Source organism: Hetaerina americana, unplaced genomic scaffold (genome assembly GCF_022747635.1).
Source record: "Hetaerina americana unplaced genomic scaffold, ioHetAmer1.1.p SCAF_13, whole genome shotgun sequence".
Lineage (NCBI taxonomy): Eukaryota > Metazoa > Arthropoda > Insecta > Odonata > Calopterygidae > Hetaerina > Hetaerina americana.
In genome coordinates this window covers 12,238,998-12,254,934 of record NW_027286403.1, presented here as the reverse complement: position 1 = coordinate 12,254,934, position 15,937 = coordinate 12,238,998, and the positions used below count along the sequence as shown (strand labels likewise).

Genomic DNA, 15,937 nt, shown 5'->3' with positions numbered 1-15,937 from the left:
GCATCCACCTCTCCCTTCGTCTATCACTGCGTTCCCATTCTCCATCATTTCATCCTTCTTTAAACGTTCTTAATAATTTCTTTTAATTGATCATACTAACTATCTCCTCGTCCCGGCGACAAATTGTCGGTTGGCACACATTTATTGCCATTAGATCGGCAATAGCTTGCATCTCCAAAGGGAGAATTCCATCACTCACCTTCTCTTAATTCGCTACCCTCTACACATTTTTCTCATTCATTACTATAATCACTCAACGTTGACTCTCCACACCCACTGTAAACCAATCTTTAACTATCTCTCCAATGATACTGCTGTCTCTTCATTTCGCCTCACACAATCGTAACATATCTACTTATATTCCATTTATTCATTTCTCTTTGATGTTTTCTAGCTTACCTGTTCTCATTTTTGGGATTTTGGGATGTGAGACGTGATCTTTGAGGCAAGAGAATGAGAATGGTCGGGGGGCTTTTAAGATGTAGGCGTAGAAGAGAATGGACAAACTAAGTTGGCCAGAGAGAAAGACACGCCGAGTTTTTAAATGGGGTGGGTGAAAAGAGGAGAGTGCGGACGTAATTCCGAGAAAGGCAGAGAAAGTGGATGGAGGCAATATTTATAGGCAGTGGTGTGTCGAAGGCCGTGATAGAGGGGAGAATTTGGAGTAAGCGGAGTAAAGAGAGGAAGAGTAAGCTTTTTAGACAGCATGTAGTCAGGCAGAAGTTGTGAAGAAATGAATAATGAACGGAAAAGCAAAAGTAAATTCTCGTAATACCTAAAAATAAGTCGTTAGGGACCATCCGAAACCTACTTTAACATGCCTATAAAATACCTAGAATGAATATATATTATTATCGGTGTCCTGACGTTTAAGGGATATTTTGGATGGATAGAGGCTTTAAAAAGCTACATCGATGTATTTCTATGCCTATCCTAACAAAACGCAGTTTTAAATCGGAAACTACAAAAAAATCCTTCTTTAATTTCGCATACTTTCTCTTTCCCTTTATACCGTCCAACGTGTTGGATAAGTTTAGATGGGCCGGATAGGGGTATCCCATTCCTACCCCTTATTCACTTGGCTAACGTTCACAGTCTCTTTCTATTACTCACACACTCTTCAACAACCCATCGTCGAACAAAACGCTCTGTATCCATCTTTCCTGCCTTTCCCCTTTGGATTTCTCTCAACAATCCTCTCTTCTACCCCACTATGACTAGCACTTCCTCTTATGTTTCCCTTTCTATCCACTTCACCCCTCCCATCCTCCTCCACGTCCACATTTCAAAAACCTCCAATCTACACACATCATCTTGCTTCAACGATCATATTCCATTGAATAGACACAAACACAGTTAATATTCCAGGCATATTAAAACACAGAGACGAATAAAAAATGACACTCGGAAATATTTTCCGTTTTGACGGCCATGCCGCTTTCATCGAATGAAAATGAAGGACGTTCTCGGGATGAAAGTGAAAGGGAGTCTTTTTAGGATGGAGTGAGTTATCGGGAGAAACGTGGAGGGATGTCTCGATGCCGATGGCAACGGAATAGTGGCTATTGGTAATTATTTTGGTTATATAGGACGGGCAATTCAAAAGCTCTTTAAATAATAATAAGACGTCTTTATTGGGACGAAATTGAGACTTGATAGTCCCTTCATCAACTAGATAGTCCCCTCGTCTCTTACATGCACATTTACACCAACAATCATTACAAAAAGAATGTAGAAAATGTGTTATATATACATATATATATATATATATATATATATATATATATATATATATATGAGATTATTAATCGAGAGGAATATAGAACACAACCAGGAGGTATTTGCCTGTTTCGTAGATTTCGAAAAAGCGTTTGATAGAGTGAATTGGGAAAAACTAATGAGTATATTGCAGAAAATAGGAATAGACTGGAGGGAAAGGAGGCTAATCCGCAACCTGTACATGTCTCAGACTGCTCAGGTGCGGGTGGGAAACGGGGAGTCAGAATGGGCAGTGTTAGGAAGGGGTGTAAGGCAGGGTTGCCCATTATCACCGTTGCTGTTCAACCTGTATGCAGAGGAAATGATCAAAGAGGCATGGGAAGAACTCGAGGTAGGAATGAAAGTGGGCGGGGAATTCGTAAAATCAGTTAGGTTTGCTGATGACCAAGCTTTAGTTTGTCAGTCAGCCAAGGGGCTGCAAGTATTGCTGAGTGAATTGGAAATTCAGTGCGACAGGTATGGGATGAGAATCAATATTAATAAAACAAAGGTTATGCGATTTTCTAGAAAGAAAAAGGCCAAGCTTAACATTAAAATAGGAGGGCAAAAACTAGAGCAGGTAGAACAGTTTACGTATCTCGGTAGTGTTTTGGACCAACACGGTCAAAGTAGTAGGGACGTAAGGAGAAGAATTGCGCTGGGCAAAGAGGCTTTCACAAGGAGGAGGGAGTTGTTGACAGGGACTTTGAGTAAGGATGTTAAGAAAAGACTCGTAAAAACTTTGATATGGAGCGTAGCTATGTACTGTGCGGAAACGTGGTCATTGAAGCAGGAGGATAGACGTAGATTGGAGGCTTTTGAAATGTGGGTGTGGAGAAGAATGAATAAGGTGAAATGGACAGAGAAGAAAACAAATGAGGAAGTACTTGGTATGGTGAGCGAAGAGAGGGGTTTGTTGGGAGCAATCCTATGGAGGCAGGAAAAGTGGATGAAGGGGGTGTTGACCGGCAGTGGGATGTTGAAGACTGTGATAGAGGGGAGAATGTTGGGCAAAAGAGGAAAGGGAAGGAACAGGATAGGGATGTGTGACGGGATGAAGGGAGGAAGAAAGTACTCAGAGATGAAGAGGGACCTGATATAGAGTAGGATGATGGATTTTGTGTTTTATTAGGAGTAATAAAATATTTGTTTGGTAGTTGTGTCCATCCAAAAACCTACCTTAACGGGTAGATTACCTTAAAAAAAAAAAAAAATATATATATATATATATATATATATATATATATATATATATATATATATATATATATATATATATTTATATTCATAATATATGTATGTAAATGCATACAAATAGTACATTGCTCTCTCCCGAGCCAATAATATCATGAACAAAAAGCTCAAGCTCTGTCTTGTAAACCTTGGTGGTTTTTCATTAATAACTCCTTACTATCGAGGTGTATCAATTTCGAACAAGCAATTATTGTTCCATGACCTTGAATGATGTGGATGTAAGGAAAATAGGTCTGTGATTGTTCTGTTCCCCCGTCTAAGTTTTCAAATATAAGTGCTACATTATCCGTTTTCCAAACACTGGGGCCCCTGTGATCTACTTGCAATTTCTTAAATATGATTTCTAGATATTGCGAAATTTCCGACGCTAGCTGTTCAAATATTAGAGCTGGTATTTGATCACAACCGAAGGATTTCTTCGGGTTAGTATTTTTCTGCAAAATTTCTATTCCATTAAATGATATTTCAATTTTGGTCATCGGCTGACGGAAATGATTTGGAAGTGTGTTAGTGAATGGAGGGACTGCGGTTTATGTTGAAGCAAGGTAAGTCCGTGGAGGGAAAGCGATAGAGTTCTTCAGGAGACAAGGCTTCAATCATGACGTAAATTCGTTTTACATGCCACAACAGGCATGCATGAGAAATACCCGAGGATTCAGAAGGATATCAATTAGACCACATTATGGTTAGACACAGATTTAGAAACAACAAGAAAGCGAATTCAGATCATTTAGTAATGATGAAGTGTAACGATGGATTGAAAAAGGGTAAAACAGGCAAAACGGCTAAGGAAATGGAAATTAAAGGCATTAACCGGAACAACAAGAAAGGAGTATCAGCAGGCTTTAGAAAAAATCATGATTGAGGGAGGGAGCAGAAAAAAATGGGAACATTTAAACTTGGATACCGAAAGCCGCAAATGTAACTATAGGAATATTAAAAAGAAATAGAACAAGAAAACCATGGAATACGGACGAGCTAATCAGAAATATAGACGAAAGGAGAAAATGGAAGAATGTAAATGGTGAGTTAGGTAGAGAAGGCACAAAGAGTTAAATGATAAATTGAGGAGGGGAACTAATAAAGCGAGAGAAGCGTGGTGGAAGACGCAATGCAAGGAAATCGAAAGTTTACAAAGGAAGGGTGAAATTAGTGCGCTGTACCGGAAGGCGAAAAAAATGTCAGGAAGTAAAAAGGGAATATCAGAGCAAGCAACCACAAATAAGTTAGGAAATTCATCAATTAAACAAGGGAAGATTCAAGACAGATGAAATGAATATGCAGAGGAACTATATGCGATACACAGGTACCTGAATGCAGACCTGTATGGTCAAAGCATTAGGCCATGACGGCTATGCATAGAAAGAAAATATGTCGCAGATGATGATCGCTTAGCTCCAGGCTTACTTGATGGCGATTTAGGCTGGGCTAAATGGGATATAGGAACAACTTACAGGTTTAGGAGAACGCGGAAGGATTTTTTATGGACTAATTCTTAGCCTTAATGAGGGAGGAATTTGGTCGCAAGATTTCGCCAGATCCGTGTTAGTTCCTATCCAAAAAAGCGAAGGCAGGAAAAGTTTGAGTTCACTCGCAGCTAAAGTGGTACTCAGGCTCATCAGCAAGAGAGCAGGGCAAATGATTACTTGGGGGATGATCAGTGTGGGTTCAAGAAGGGGAGAGGCACGCGTGATGCCACTGCAGTAATGACAACGCTAATCGACAGAAATATAGAATGCAATCAGGACGTATTTGCCGATTTCATAGATTTAGAAAAGGTGATTGTTAGAGTGAATTGGGAAAAACTAATAAGTATATTGCAGGAAATAGGAATAGATTGGAGGGAAATGAGGCTAATCCGAAGCCTGTACATCTCTCAGACTGCTCAGGTGCGAGTGGAGGACGAAGTGTCGGCATGGGCACGGTTGGGGAGAGGTGTAAGGTAGGGTAATGCATTATTACGGGTGCTGGTCAATGAATATGTGGAGGAAATGATCAAAGGGGCGTGCGAATAACTGGGAATAGGAATGAAAGTCGGCGACGAATTCGATAAATCAGTTAGGTTTGCTGATGACCAAGCTTTAGTTTGTCAGTCAGCCAAGGGGTTGTAAGCATTGCTGAGTGAATCGGAAATTCAGTGCGACAGGTATGGGATGAGAATGAATATAAATAAAACATAGGTTATGCGATTTTCAAGAAAGGAAACGGATAAGCTAAACATTAAAATAGGAGGGCAAAAACTAGAGCAGGTGGAACAGTTTACCTATCTCAAAAGTGTTTTGGACCAAAATGATCAGAGTAGTAGGGACATAAGGGAAATAATTGAGTGAGACAAAGGAGCTTTCACGAGGAGGGGAGAATTGATGGCAGGGGAGTTTAGTATGGATTTTAAGAAAAGGCTCGTTAAAACTCTGATATGAAGCATGGTTATGTACGACGTGGAAACATGGTCATTGAAGCTGGATGATAGGCGTAGACTGGAGGCTTTTGAAATATGTATGTGGAGAAGCATGGAGAAGATTACGTGGACAAAAAAGAAGACAAATGATGAAGTGTACATATGTACAGTGTATGTATGGTGAGGAGGAGAGGGGATTGTTGGGAGAAATCATAAGGAGGCGGGAAAAATGGGCGAAAAACATATTGATTGGCAGTGGCATGCTGAAAACTGTGATAGAGGGGAGAATGTTACGTAAACGAGGAAGGAGAAGGAATAGAATAGGGATGTTGGATGGAATGAAGGGAGGAAGGAAGTATACGGAGATGAAGAGGGGCTTGCGGTAGAGTAGGATGTTGGGTTGAGTTTATTTGGAGAGACCATTGAATTATTTCGCTGTTGTGTCCATCCAGACCTTAACAAGGAGAACAGCAAAAATAGTAATGATTTCATGAATAAAAAATCACAAAGGGATACAAGTAAGTTTTTCACCGACACTTTGTTGTGGTTTGTGGGTGTGTGTGTGCGCGCGCGGCAAATGTGTTTATTTCATGCAGTTCAAGCTTTCATGAATTCTGTCTTTGATTCGGTTGCGAGTAGGAGTGAACCCTCCTCGCGGATCGGAGTGAAACAAATTCTTTCCTATTCATAACATAGAATAATATCCCGCAAAGTCATTTCAAAGTGAAAAAAATCAGGATATCTCGGAGGATTTAAAAACTTATCCGCCAATTTCAACGACTTACAGACGGGTAAAGGAAGCAGAAAATTAGCTTTTGAACGAGAAAAAGAGAGTTTCTCTCGCCAAGTCATCCCGAAATGAGTTTTGAAAAGGATATTTTTGGAAACGTTTGCAAGAGCGTTGAGTATCTGTAAGTGAAAATGACAAGCATCCAGCGTTAAAAAGTGGCAGGTGATGAAGCGCTAAAAAGCAGGAGATGGCGAGAGACCTCTGTCACGCGTTCATTCAGAAGTCAAAAAATACTATGCAAATCAGGATCGTATGTCGGATGGCTCATAGCGTACAATTCTTTTTGTCTTCCACGCAGCGTCTTTACAGTGAGTAAGTCAAAGAATATAGTTTCTAGAATAAAAAAATTAAGATAAATAAAGTAAGGGGTAATTCAATGGCCCCTCCTTATAATCTAGTGAGAGACCCACGCAGAATGATCATAAATTACGAGCTACTGCTCGTATTACCAGTAGTATGCCAGCTTAATTTAGGATTTTAACGGACCCTGGAACTACACAATACTGCACTCTTAAGCCCAAACTAACGGGATACAAATTATTCTTAGACCCCATAATACACATAACAATAAATCATTCTGTATCTCTGTATACTTTTACTTCCCTTAACATACCTATTCTTCTCTTTACCTTAATTTCCAAGCGTTCTCCTCGCTACTATGATTGTAAAGTGCACAAGGACGGAAACTCTACTGCTTCGTTGTGATTATCATATAAACCCCTAAAGTCATAATTTTCCTTGACGCTCTTATCCTTAAGATTTCGCAATGCTATTCGGTGACTGCGGAGAGGGATGTCGAGAGGCCTCGTGAGGGGTGTGCTGCTACCGCGGCGAAGGAAACACCACCCCTCTCCGTGGCCCCTCGGGTCGCCCACGGGAAGATGCAATGACGACTAGCCGGGGTTTCGCCGCTAGAGCTAAACGAACGAACATTCTTACTGAGAGTCCAAAACATCTCTTTCCTTTCCATTTCTATGGCCTCCTTTGTGTGAGGCGTCTCATTTCCGACACGCAGCACTTGCTACTAATGGAAAAGAAAAGCTGATTTTAGCTCCGACGGCAGTAATTACATAATATTACTTTTCAGGCGAAAGTGAAAGGAAATCTGAGCAAATATGGCATTTTTTTTCTCATTTCCCTTCGCTGGCTGAGCGCGTGTGACAGCGGGTGCGCTCAGGCTCCGTCTGCCCGCGAATTCCCTGTCATTTGCGCGGCCCGGTGTCGAGTCACGTGATATTAAATGTCTCATTTTGAGAGGTTGAAACCGCATCGGGATGCGGTTTCGCTCGACTCATCGTAGTTCATTGCTACGCTGCTATTTACGCATCGAAATGATTCTGTCAGTTGATATCAATGTTTCTATTTGACTTGAGGAAATGTTTTGCGGAAAGTTTCCACACGAAAGAATTATTTAAAAAAATATCATATTTGATTACGATAAATAAACAGTCATTGAGTATGTTGTTATATGAAACATCTTTATTGAAGGTGACCAGTTAGCGATAGACAAACCTATAAATACTTCAGGGTCGAGAAACAAACGAATGTGGTTCAGAGTAATGAAATAAAAGTTGTAAATACGAAATTCCATCCCTTCGTCATCACTTCGCTTCTAGATACAAAAATTGAAAAAAATCACGTTTCCTTGGTCATTCCATCGTAGCAATCTCCCACAGAATGCAGCACGAGAATCAGGCAAATCCCTAAAAATTGCTTTAGAATATCGAATTTTGTCTTTACAAAACGGCTATCAATACATTTAATTCAAGTTCTCCCAAGTATATTTAAAATTAGTCCTGGAATTCTATTATCGACAAAGAATTGGTTTTGTAGACTACTATCTCTTTTTTAGCCAAAACAAATGTTGAGCGAAATTGCCGTTGTTTAGTGATAGGAAAAAGAATGTCATAGACAACTGTAACTCCTTTCTCAGTGTTACAGCATAAGACCAATTTCCTCAGGAGGTCTCTTCTGCATGAAATGATGACATTTTATCAGATAAATAGAAATATATTTTGGTATTCTTCACTATTGCAGTTTTTTCAAAATTTTAAGTCTCACAGACTAAAAGCGTATCCGAATGTAATGCCTAACCTGAAAATAATGGAGTTGTATTGCACATTAAATATTCTACTTTTCCTGCATTAGTATCAGTATAAACAAAGCTTCCTTTTTAACGACATTAGATTTACCAAGATAATTTTATTTCAAGCTTACCTCGGCAAAAAACTTTGAGAATATAGGATTACAGTTCTTTGATTATTGATTTCCAATTTTAGACTGGGGCACATGACCTACTTTCGCTAATTGAAAACTAATCCACTCACTATCTAAATGCCCAAAAAGAATACTGACTGAGAAATACGAAAACCTTTCCATTACAGGAAAATTAGTTTTCGCAAATGGATATTTCACCCATACTCCTTGAAGGTCACTTTGTTCAGAATCGTGATATTTCCGGAATTGATAATGTCAAGTAAAAATAACGGAAAAGATTCGCACTTTGAGTGCGGACTCGAGCCACTTAATCTTAACGAACCTTACTGCTAGATTGCCAATTCCAGCTGAACCGACAATCTACGCCAACATAAAGTATGTGCGAAGTAACGTGGTACCAAAACTAATCTGACTCTTAACAGCGCAAGCAAAATATGATTAAAGTCCACGAAATTCCTGTACATGACAAACAGTATAAAATTAATCTACAAGACAGGATTTTAAGATGAAACTTCCAGGTTAGCCACGATTCGCGTTGTCCACGAAATCATAGCGCCAGTATAAGGTTGAACGACTTCGTTCACGTTGATTATGATGCCAAAATTATGACATCTTACATCGATGGATCGGTAAATGATCCGCATCACAGCTGATAGAGAGTGAATTCCGTGTCTAGTAATAAGCGAGCATTCACAACATCAATTTTCTAAATGAATACTCACGTAAAGCAATGTGAGCCCCTTCCTCAGGGGGATAGTTCCTTTGCACAGAGTTGATGACACATAGAGCTACAGAAGTTAACTGGAGCTCTTGAACTTTCTGCAGTACATTTCTGGCAATAGATAATAAAAAAAAACAGAATTATGTATTGATTTCAATCATCAACCTGCGTAGATTTCTAAACAGGCTAGTAAGACTGGAGTGAGGGATGAATTACCTGTAACAGAGGTGAAGTGAGTTCTCAGCTGCAGTTTGGTATTTGATATTATACTTTGGGCCAACTGTATGTAGAATGTACCTGGCGGGTAGATTATGTCCTTGGGTAACAACTACTTCACCCGTCCGACAAACTGCAGCAAAAAGAATCCAGATTAATTTTTCTTAACTTTTGACGCCTCCTTCGACGAATAAAAAGAATAGCACCAGAGAAACATCGCGGGTAATTCACGCTATTCGGCCAGACCAAGGATATTTTATCTGCCTGCATGCGTCTAAATATTCCAGACTTTAGCATACCGATTATTTATAACCTAATGACCAAGATACTTAGAATGGATAGATAATTTCTAATTTTCAAGTAAATCAGGATGTGTTTTGTTCCACAACACTGTGCCTTTCCGAATGATGACAGTGGCAAAGGAATGAATATCACATATTCATCATCGAAAGGCAGAAATATGACTATTTGAAATTATAATCTTTTCACTTTATACACAATATACACAAAACATGCATAATATAGTTTCTCAAGTTATCATCTGGCAATGAAAAGAAAAATACAATGTATTTTTATTTTTCAGTCAGAATAATGTTCTTCTATTTTAATTGTATTCTAACTGTTAAGTAATAAATTCACTTATTATTTTTAGCCTTCTAAGTCTACATTAAGACTGGGTTTTCAACCAGCGTGCGAAAGATGAAGTGATTTTGGCTGAGTCAGAAGGAATTTCGTTGCATGCTGGCTAGTGGAAATTTCTTCTAGACTGGGCGAGACACTTCCACTAAGAACTGCTCGCATGTTACATGAAAACCCAGTTTAATGGGTAGCATATATTAATGTCCCTTAATTGGAACAGTGCTAAATATTTTTTTCACTTTTCTAAAACAATGCAGTAAATATACGAGGCTCATTCCAACTCTTACCTTTGACATCGCGCCTAATTTCTTCCAGAAGTCCAGGTCCAGCTTTAGCCATGATTCGATCACTAACTGTGTTCCTTTCATTCATTGTTTCATTGGTGGAATTTACAATTGCATCTACTTTCAAACTTGTGATATCACCAGTCCTGTAATGAATATAAAGCAATACGTTATTTTGTCAATTTGAGACATAAATTTGAAAAAATGCTCATTAAAAAAATACAATAATACTGCGAAGATACATTTAACATTTCATATTGTATATATACTTCGGAAGTGGCAATGCTCTGCTCAGTATTTTTTCACTCGTTCATCATGCCTGGATTAAAACACTCCAGAGAATTAAATGAGCCTTACAAAAAGGTTTTGGCCCCAATTACACCGACTACTGGCACCGACATGGCTATTGAAGATTCCGAGCTTCCGGCCCGAGCCGTTAGGTAAAGGGCAACACAAACATAGAAATGAGAAGTTGCAACGTCACTGGAATGTTGGATTGATGACTACTTCATAACTGGCGAAACAAAAAACCGAAAACAAAATTTAAACCGAATTGGTTAATCAATTAAGAGTTTAATTTGTGATTATCGTTTTATAACCTAATTAGATTTATTATTAGATTATTCACAAAGAGAAATCTCCCGTCTTAAGACAGTTAAACAGCTAAATATAGTCTAAGAAATAATCAACTGACAGCACCTTTCGCTCTACTAGTTATTCCAACCACAAATCTTTTTCACTACGGCTTCATGCTTATCAGAAGATTCTCGAAGGTTAAACTCTCATTAAGAAACATCCTGTTCCATTTCAAGTCCAGGGGTCGCCATCAGTGTTCCAATATTCTCATTTAGATTACTGTCTGATCACGGGTGATCGTTGAACTTATTTGGATAAATCTATTACGGCAGAGTAAGTTTCGAGGATTCCGTATAGGTGTACTACCAACCAGCCAATCCAGGTCGTTAAGTATTTTTATACTGCTGTGATATTTGGAACCGGGAAGTCGCTTCAGATTACCGCACAAGGAGAAACGGGAAGGCATATTGTTCGTGCTACTATTTACATGTAGCTTGCTCGCACGCTAAGAGGCATGGGAGGCTAACACTCACCAGAGAACGACCTTCATGTTAAGGTCAGGTCTGCAGTGAAACGGTGGCGACGTGTGGTTGGAGTCGAGGTTGCTGTTGTCATTTACCCTCTTGGAGCCCCACCGATTAGGGGTCGGCGAGGGCGGGAAAATGGCTCGCCTCTCGCCGCAATCGAGCACGTGGTCATCGTCATCTTCTTCATCCAACCCGCGCAAGTGCCGCCTATCTCGTTCGCCTTTGAACGCGCCGTAGTCGAGGCCGTCCACTGAATTGCCGTGCTCAATCAGCACGGACGTGGACGATGTCTGCCCCCACGTTTTCAGCTTGGCGGTTTCGACTACGTCCGCCACCACACCTAAAGGATCCATCGTTTCTTGAACCCTCATTGGTCTGCCTGTCGAACGAAGAAAAGTGATTAGTGTGGTGGAGAGAGGGATGAATTCGTCGGGGGATAGATGCTGAGAAACCTCAAGCATTGGTACCCTTCTCACGTTTGCACCACCTCCGCGTCGAAGCGGAGCCGAATCGAAAACAGAAACCTCATTGATCCGATAGTTCTCCCAGAGGGAAAAATCAAACCCGAACCGAACATGTTTAATCTTGGGGATGAAATACAACAAAAAAACTGTGCTTTATTTATTTCTTAACTTTTTAAAATTTATTAACTTTCAACTCACTCGAGAAGTAAAATGGATTCATCGCATTAATAAATGATAATATATTACCATATTTGCAGAAAGGGCTACTGATTTTCTGATCACAGCTTTAGACTAGGGCCTTTTCATTTTGAGAATATATGTAAGAGAGGCGAAAAAGAGTTTGAACAAATAAATGCTTGATATATAATAAAATTTAAAAAATAGCTGGTATAAACTAAGAAATTTTACTTTCTATGAACTTTGACACTACAACAAGCATTTTCAGATAACAATATTTCAGAAATATCTCATTGAATTTTTTCAGGTTGCGGAATCACCCGTTGAAACCTCTATATTCCCTTTGGTAGGTAGGTTAAAATTGGTTTAAAATATATAATATTTAAGCAGTTTTAGAAATACTCTGGAAAATACATGTATATATTCAATTCATTACCACTCAACGTAGCTACGTGGCCACCCTATCTGAAATAATACCTCTTCCTTACGGAAATACCGCAAAAATCTACGCAATGAAACCAGAAAATGTGGATACCAAAAGAAAAATTGCTCTATGGTCCTCTGGCCATCAGCCCTCATGGTCCACAATTTTCAAATGGTTTTTACTTCAACGATACTTTTAATATCCCTTATTAATTTGGCCTATGAGCACTCAAAGAACAAAAGACGAACCAACATGCATGGATCTTGTGAAACTTTGATATTATTACATACCTGTACAACGATTTTTCATCCGAAAAAATGCAGAGAATGTTGTGATTATCCATTTGCCTATAAAATATGTTTGATCTAGCCCCGTTGGCTAAATCACGGTAAATGGATGTTTTACAGCAGTGAGTAAAGACGAGATTCGATAAATCCTCTTGCGTTATTAGTTCTGCTAATCCGCACTATGCAATCCATTTGGGATCGATGAAACTCTACGTAAAAAAAATTATTTTTATCATAAATTCCATCAAGGTTTCATGGGCAGTATTATCCTTTCTAGGATATACTGCCAATGAAAATTCGACTGTGCTCAAATCTTTTGATTTGAGCCCAGTCGAGCATTTGAGCATAGTCGATCAATGAGGTACTAATCACAGTTCAAACATTTCAATAGAAATATTCTTGCATCCGTCTGGAAATCGGGCACCCAAATCCCTTCGTATTTCATCGTTGAAAAAATTGGCAAATTGTGAATTCCTAGGATTAAAATGCAAGGTGTACCACTAGTGTATTGATTTCCATTATCCATTTGAAACATGAAACTAATTGTTATTTAGGGCTTATTTGGTACGTGCAAAATTTTGAATCGAATATCATCGCACTGTAATTTCAAATAGAATGCACTTGCGGGCCATCATTTCTATTGCAAGGTGTAGTCCAGGGGGTAGAGCGTTGGACTACTGACCGGAGGGGCCCTGGTTCCATTCCTGGGCAAGGCACTCGGGGCACCTGCAGCTCCACCCAAGCTATGTGATTTTTCAGGCACCAGATCTTCCTGGGAAACCATAATCGGTACAGGGAAAGGAACTGCCCCCCCTACCCTGATGTGTGATTTTCACACGCCGTCGGGCTTAGTACTGGGTGGACTCTACCACCACCACCTGCCAAACCAACCTTCGAGTTGATTACTGTGTTTATGGTTTATATATATATATATATATATATATATATATATATATATTATTTTGCAACATAATTTTATAGATATGTTTATCCCTAATATGTTTTTAAGTACCAAAACATGAGAGCGAAACGTAAATATAAATTAGATCTTATCTAACACATAGGTAATACTTGCTGTATACTATCGAAAATTTCTATTATGAATAGATTCGCGTCAGATTACGTGAATTTACTTGTTGATTAACAGTGATTACGGATAAATTTGCAAAATCACATAAATAGGCACGACTAGTCAATTTGTAAAGGTTGTAATCTAGTGTTCTTTTTTGTTTATTAGTCATCGAAGAGTGCCACGTAGACCTTCCAGCGAATAAAACCCACAAGAAGACCTAAATGCTATAGAGACTTTCGAGAACTTCAGTTATGAACGGGAAGTTTGCGCTTTCAATTATCTAAATACTTTCATGAATCTGGCAATCGCCCAAGACCAAGTTGGAATAACACAAATCACGGTTCAAAAAGTCCTAATTCTGAAGACCAAACTTTTTCGATGATTTTTCACGCTTTAACAAAATAATTTGTAGGTCAAAATACACATATATCATTTGGATTTGCTACGGCAAAATCTGGGATATTCTCCTTGATTAAGAGGCTCGAAATTAAAAATCTTTCATTTATATATTCCACAACACGGACACAGAACTATTTCAAATACATTAAAAAATAACCATAACGAAGTATACTTGTATTTTTCCATGCATGCATATGGATCGAGAATGGAAAATGGATGAAAGAACGACACTAGCAGGGATAAAACTCGTTCCATAATTTAGTCATGGGCTTTGCGGTACCTTGAGACCAACTCCATATGACCTACAACGATGCTAACATGGCCGGGACTGACCATGAATAGAAAAATAGGACAAATTGATTGCAGTCGATAAATACAGAATCGCATACTTTTCTCCAACGGAATACGCATGTCTTGATCATGGGTGCATTAAAACTCAGTAACACACACGTTTATTACTTGGTATTTTATCCCTTCCCTTTTCCCCTCATATACACCTCAACCCTTCCCTACCCTGTTCCTCGCTTTTTACCCCAATGAACACGATCAACCTCGCCTTTGAGCTTCTTCGTGTGAATGAGGATGCGTATGTAAAAAATATCACAGCAGACACCACCAACAGGTGGTAGGTTAATCATAAATACCTCAGCGTATCATACATCTCCACATCCTGCCTATTATCAAGTATGTTACTTTCGCACGTATCACACTCCTCTCTCCAAACTTTCCTTCCTCTAATGGCGTTTCTACGCCACTGAAGTGTTCCTTGATTGATGCCATGGCGTGACTTGATTGGAATACCCTCTATGGAAGCGGTCTCATCCTCGTTTGCCGCACTCTGACCATCACTCTTTATTGGCTTTTGACCAACCCTCATGCCTTGTTACACCAGATAAACCTGCTTATCTCTCACCCCAACTCCTCCTACCTTCTCCCAAAGAGAAACCAATATCTCGACCTTTTCTTTTTCATCTCACAAAAAATGTATTGATTTTCGGACACAAAAATAACATTAATTGTTGAGGTCGAGATCGCCTTGAAGGCAGCCCATATATCTATTTTACTCGCTGGATTATTTAATGTATATTATAAAATATCAATAAATGTAGTTAGCAAGAGGTTAAGTTTGCAATCGAAAAGAGTAGGGTTTGTTAATCGCCACGCAGGAATATTTCATGGGTGATCTTTCGCCCACAGGAAAGCATGAATGAAAATACCAACGCGAACTCGATTGTTTTAATAAATGATAGACAATTTATTATACATGCAGGTAATTATCCATTAGTGCGCAAATCTCATCCATCCAATCCATCTCCAATTGGATTTGAGTATTAATTCACCAGTATTAGTAACGAAAATGACGCTAATGCGTAGTGATTTGGAATGCATTGCAATATTCTGCGTTATTTTTATTTTGTTACTTGCTGTTTTATTACGGGATGTTCATCATGATGCCAATTAACTTACGCGGACATGAACTTGAAAATCTCCCTCGGTAAATGTTTACATGATCTCACATAATTATATCACTTTAAGTGGACTTGTGGGGGCTCGATGGATTCATGGTGGAATTTAAAGAGTGTATAGGATTCTATTGACCTTTGGGCGATTCATTTGCAGGTAGGTGTTAGACGAACACTTAAGCATACGATCGAGACGCTTTCTGATACATAAATCGATGAAGCCTCATAGATGATTGAGTTGTTTTGGCCGATGACCATTGCTCGAAAAAAA

General features: G+C 39.1%; 1 protein-coding gene across 1 annotated transcript in view; it reads right to left on the bottom strand.

Moving 5' to 3' along the window:
- The window catches only part of Gdap2 (ganglioside induced differentiation associated protein 2), a 60,249-nt gene that overhangs the window by 30,029 nt on the left and 14,283 nt on the right, over window positions 1–15,937 (bottom strand). Inside the window, exons 2-5 of the mRNA XM_071583252.1 lie at window positions 11,387–11,759; window positions 10,281–10,423; window positions 9,355–9,487; window positions 9,140–9,249 (exon numbers count right to left, since the gene is read on the bottom strand). Of these exons, the coding sequence (XP_071439353.1) occupies window positions 9,140–9,249; window positions 9,355–9,487; window positions 10,281–10,423; window positions 11,387–11,751 (751 nt within the window). The 5' untranslated portion in view covers window positions 11,752–11,759. The remainder of the gene's footprint in view (window positions 1–9,139; window positions 9,250–9,354; window positions 9,488–10,280; window positions 10,424–11,386; window positions 11,760–15,937) is intronic.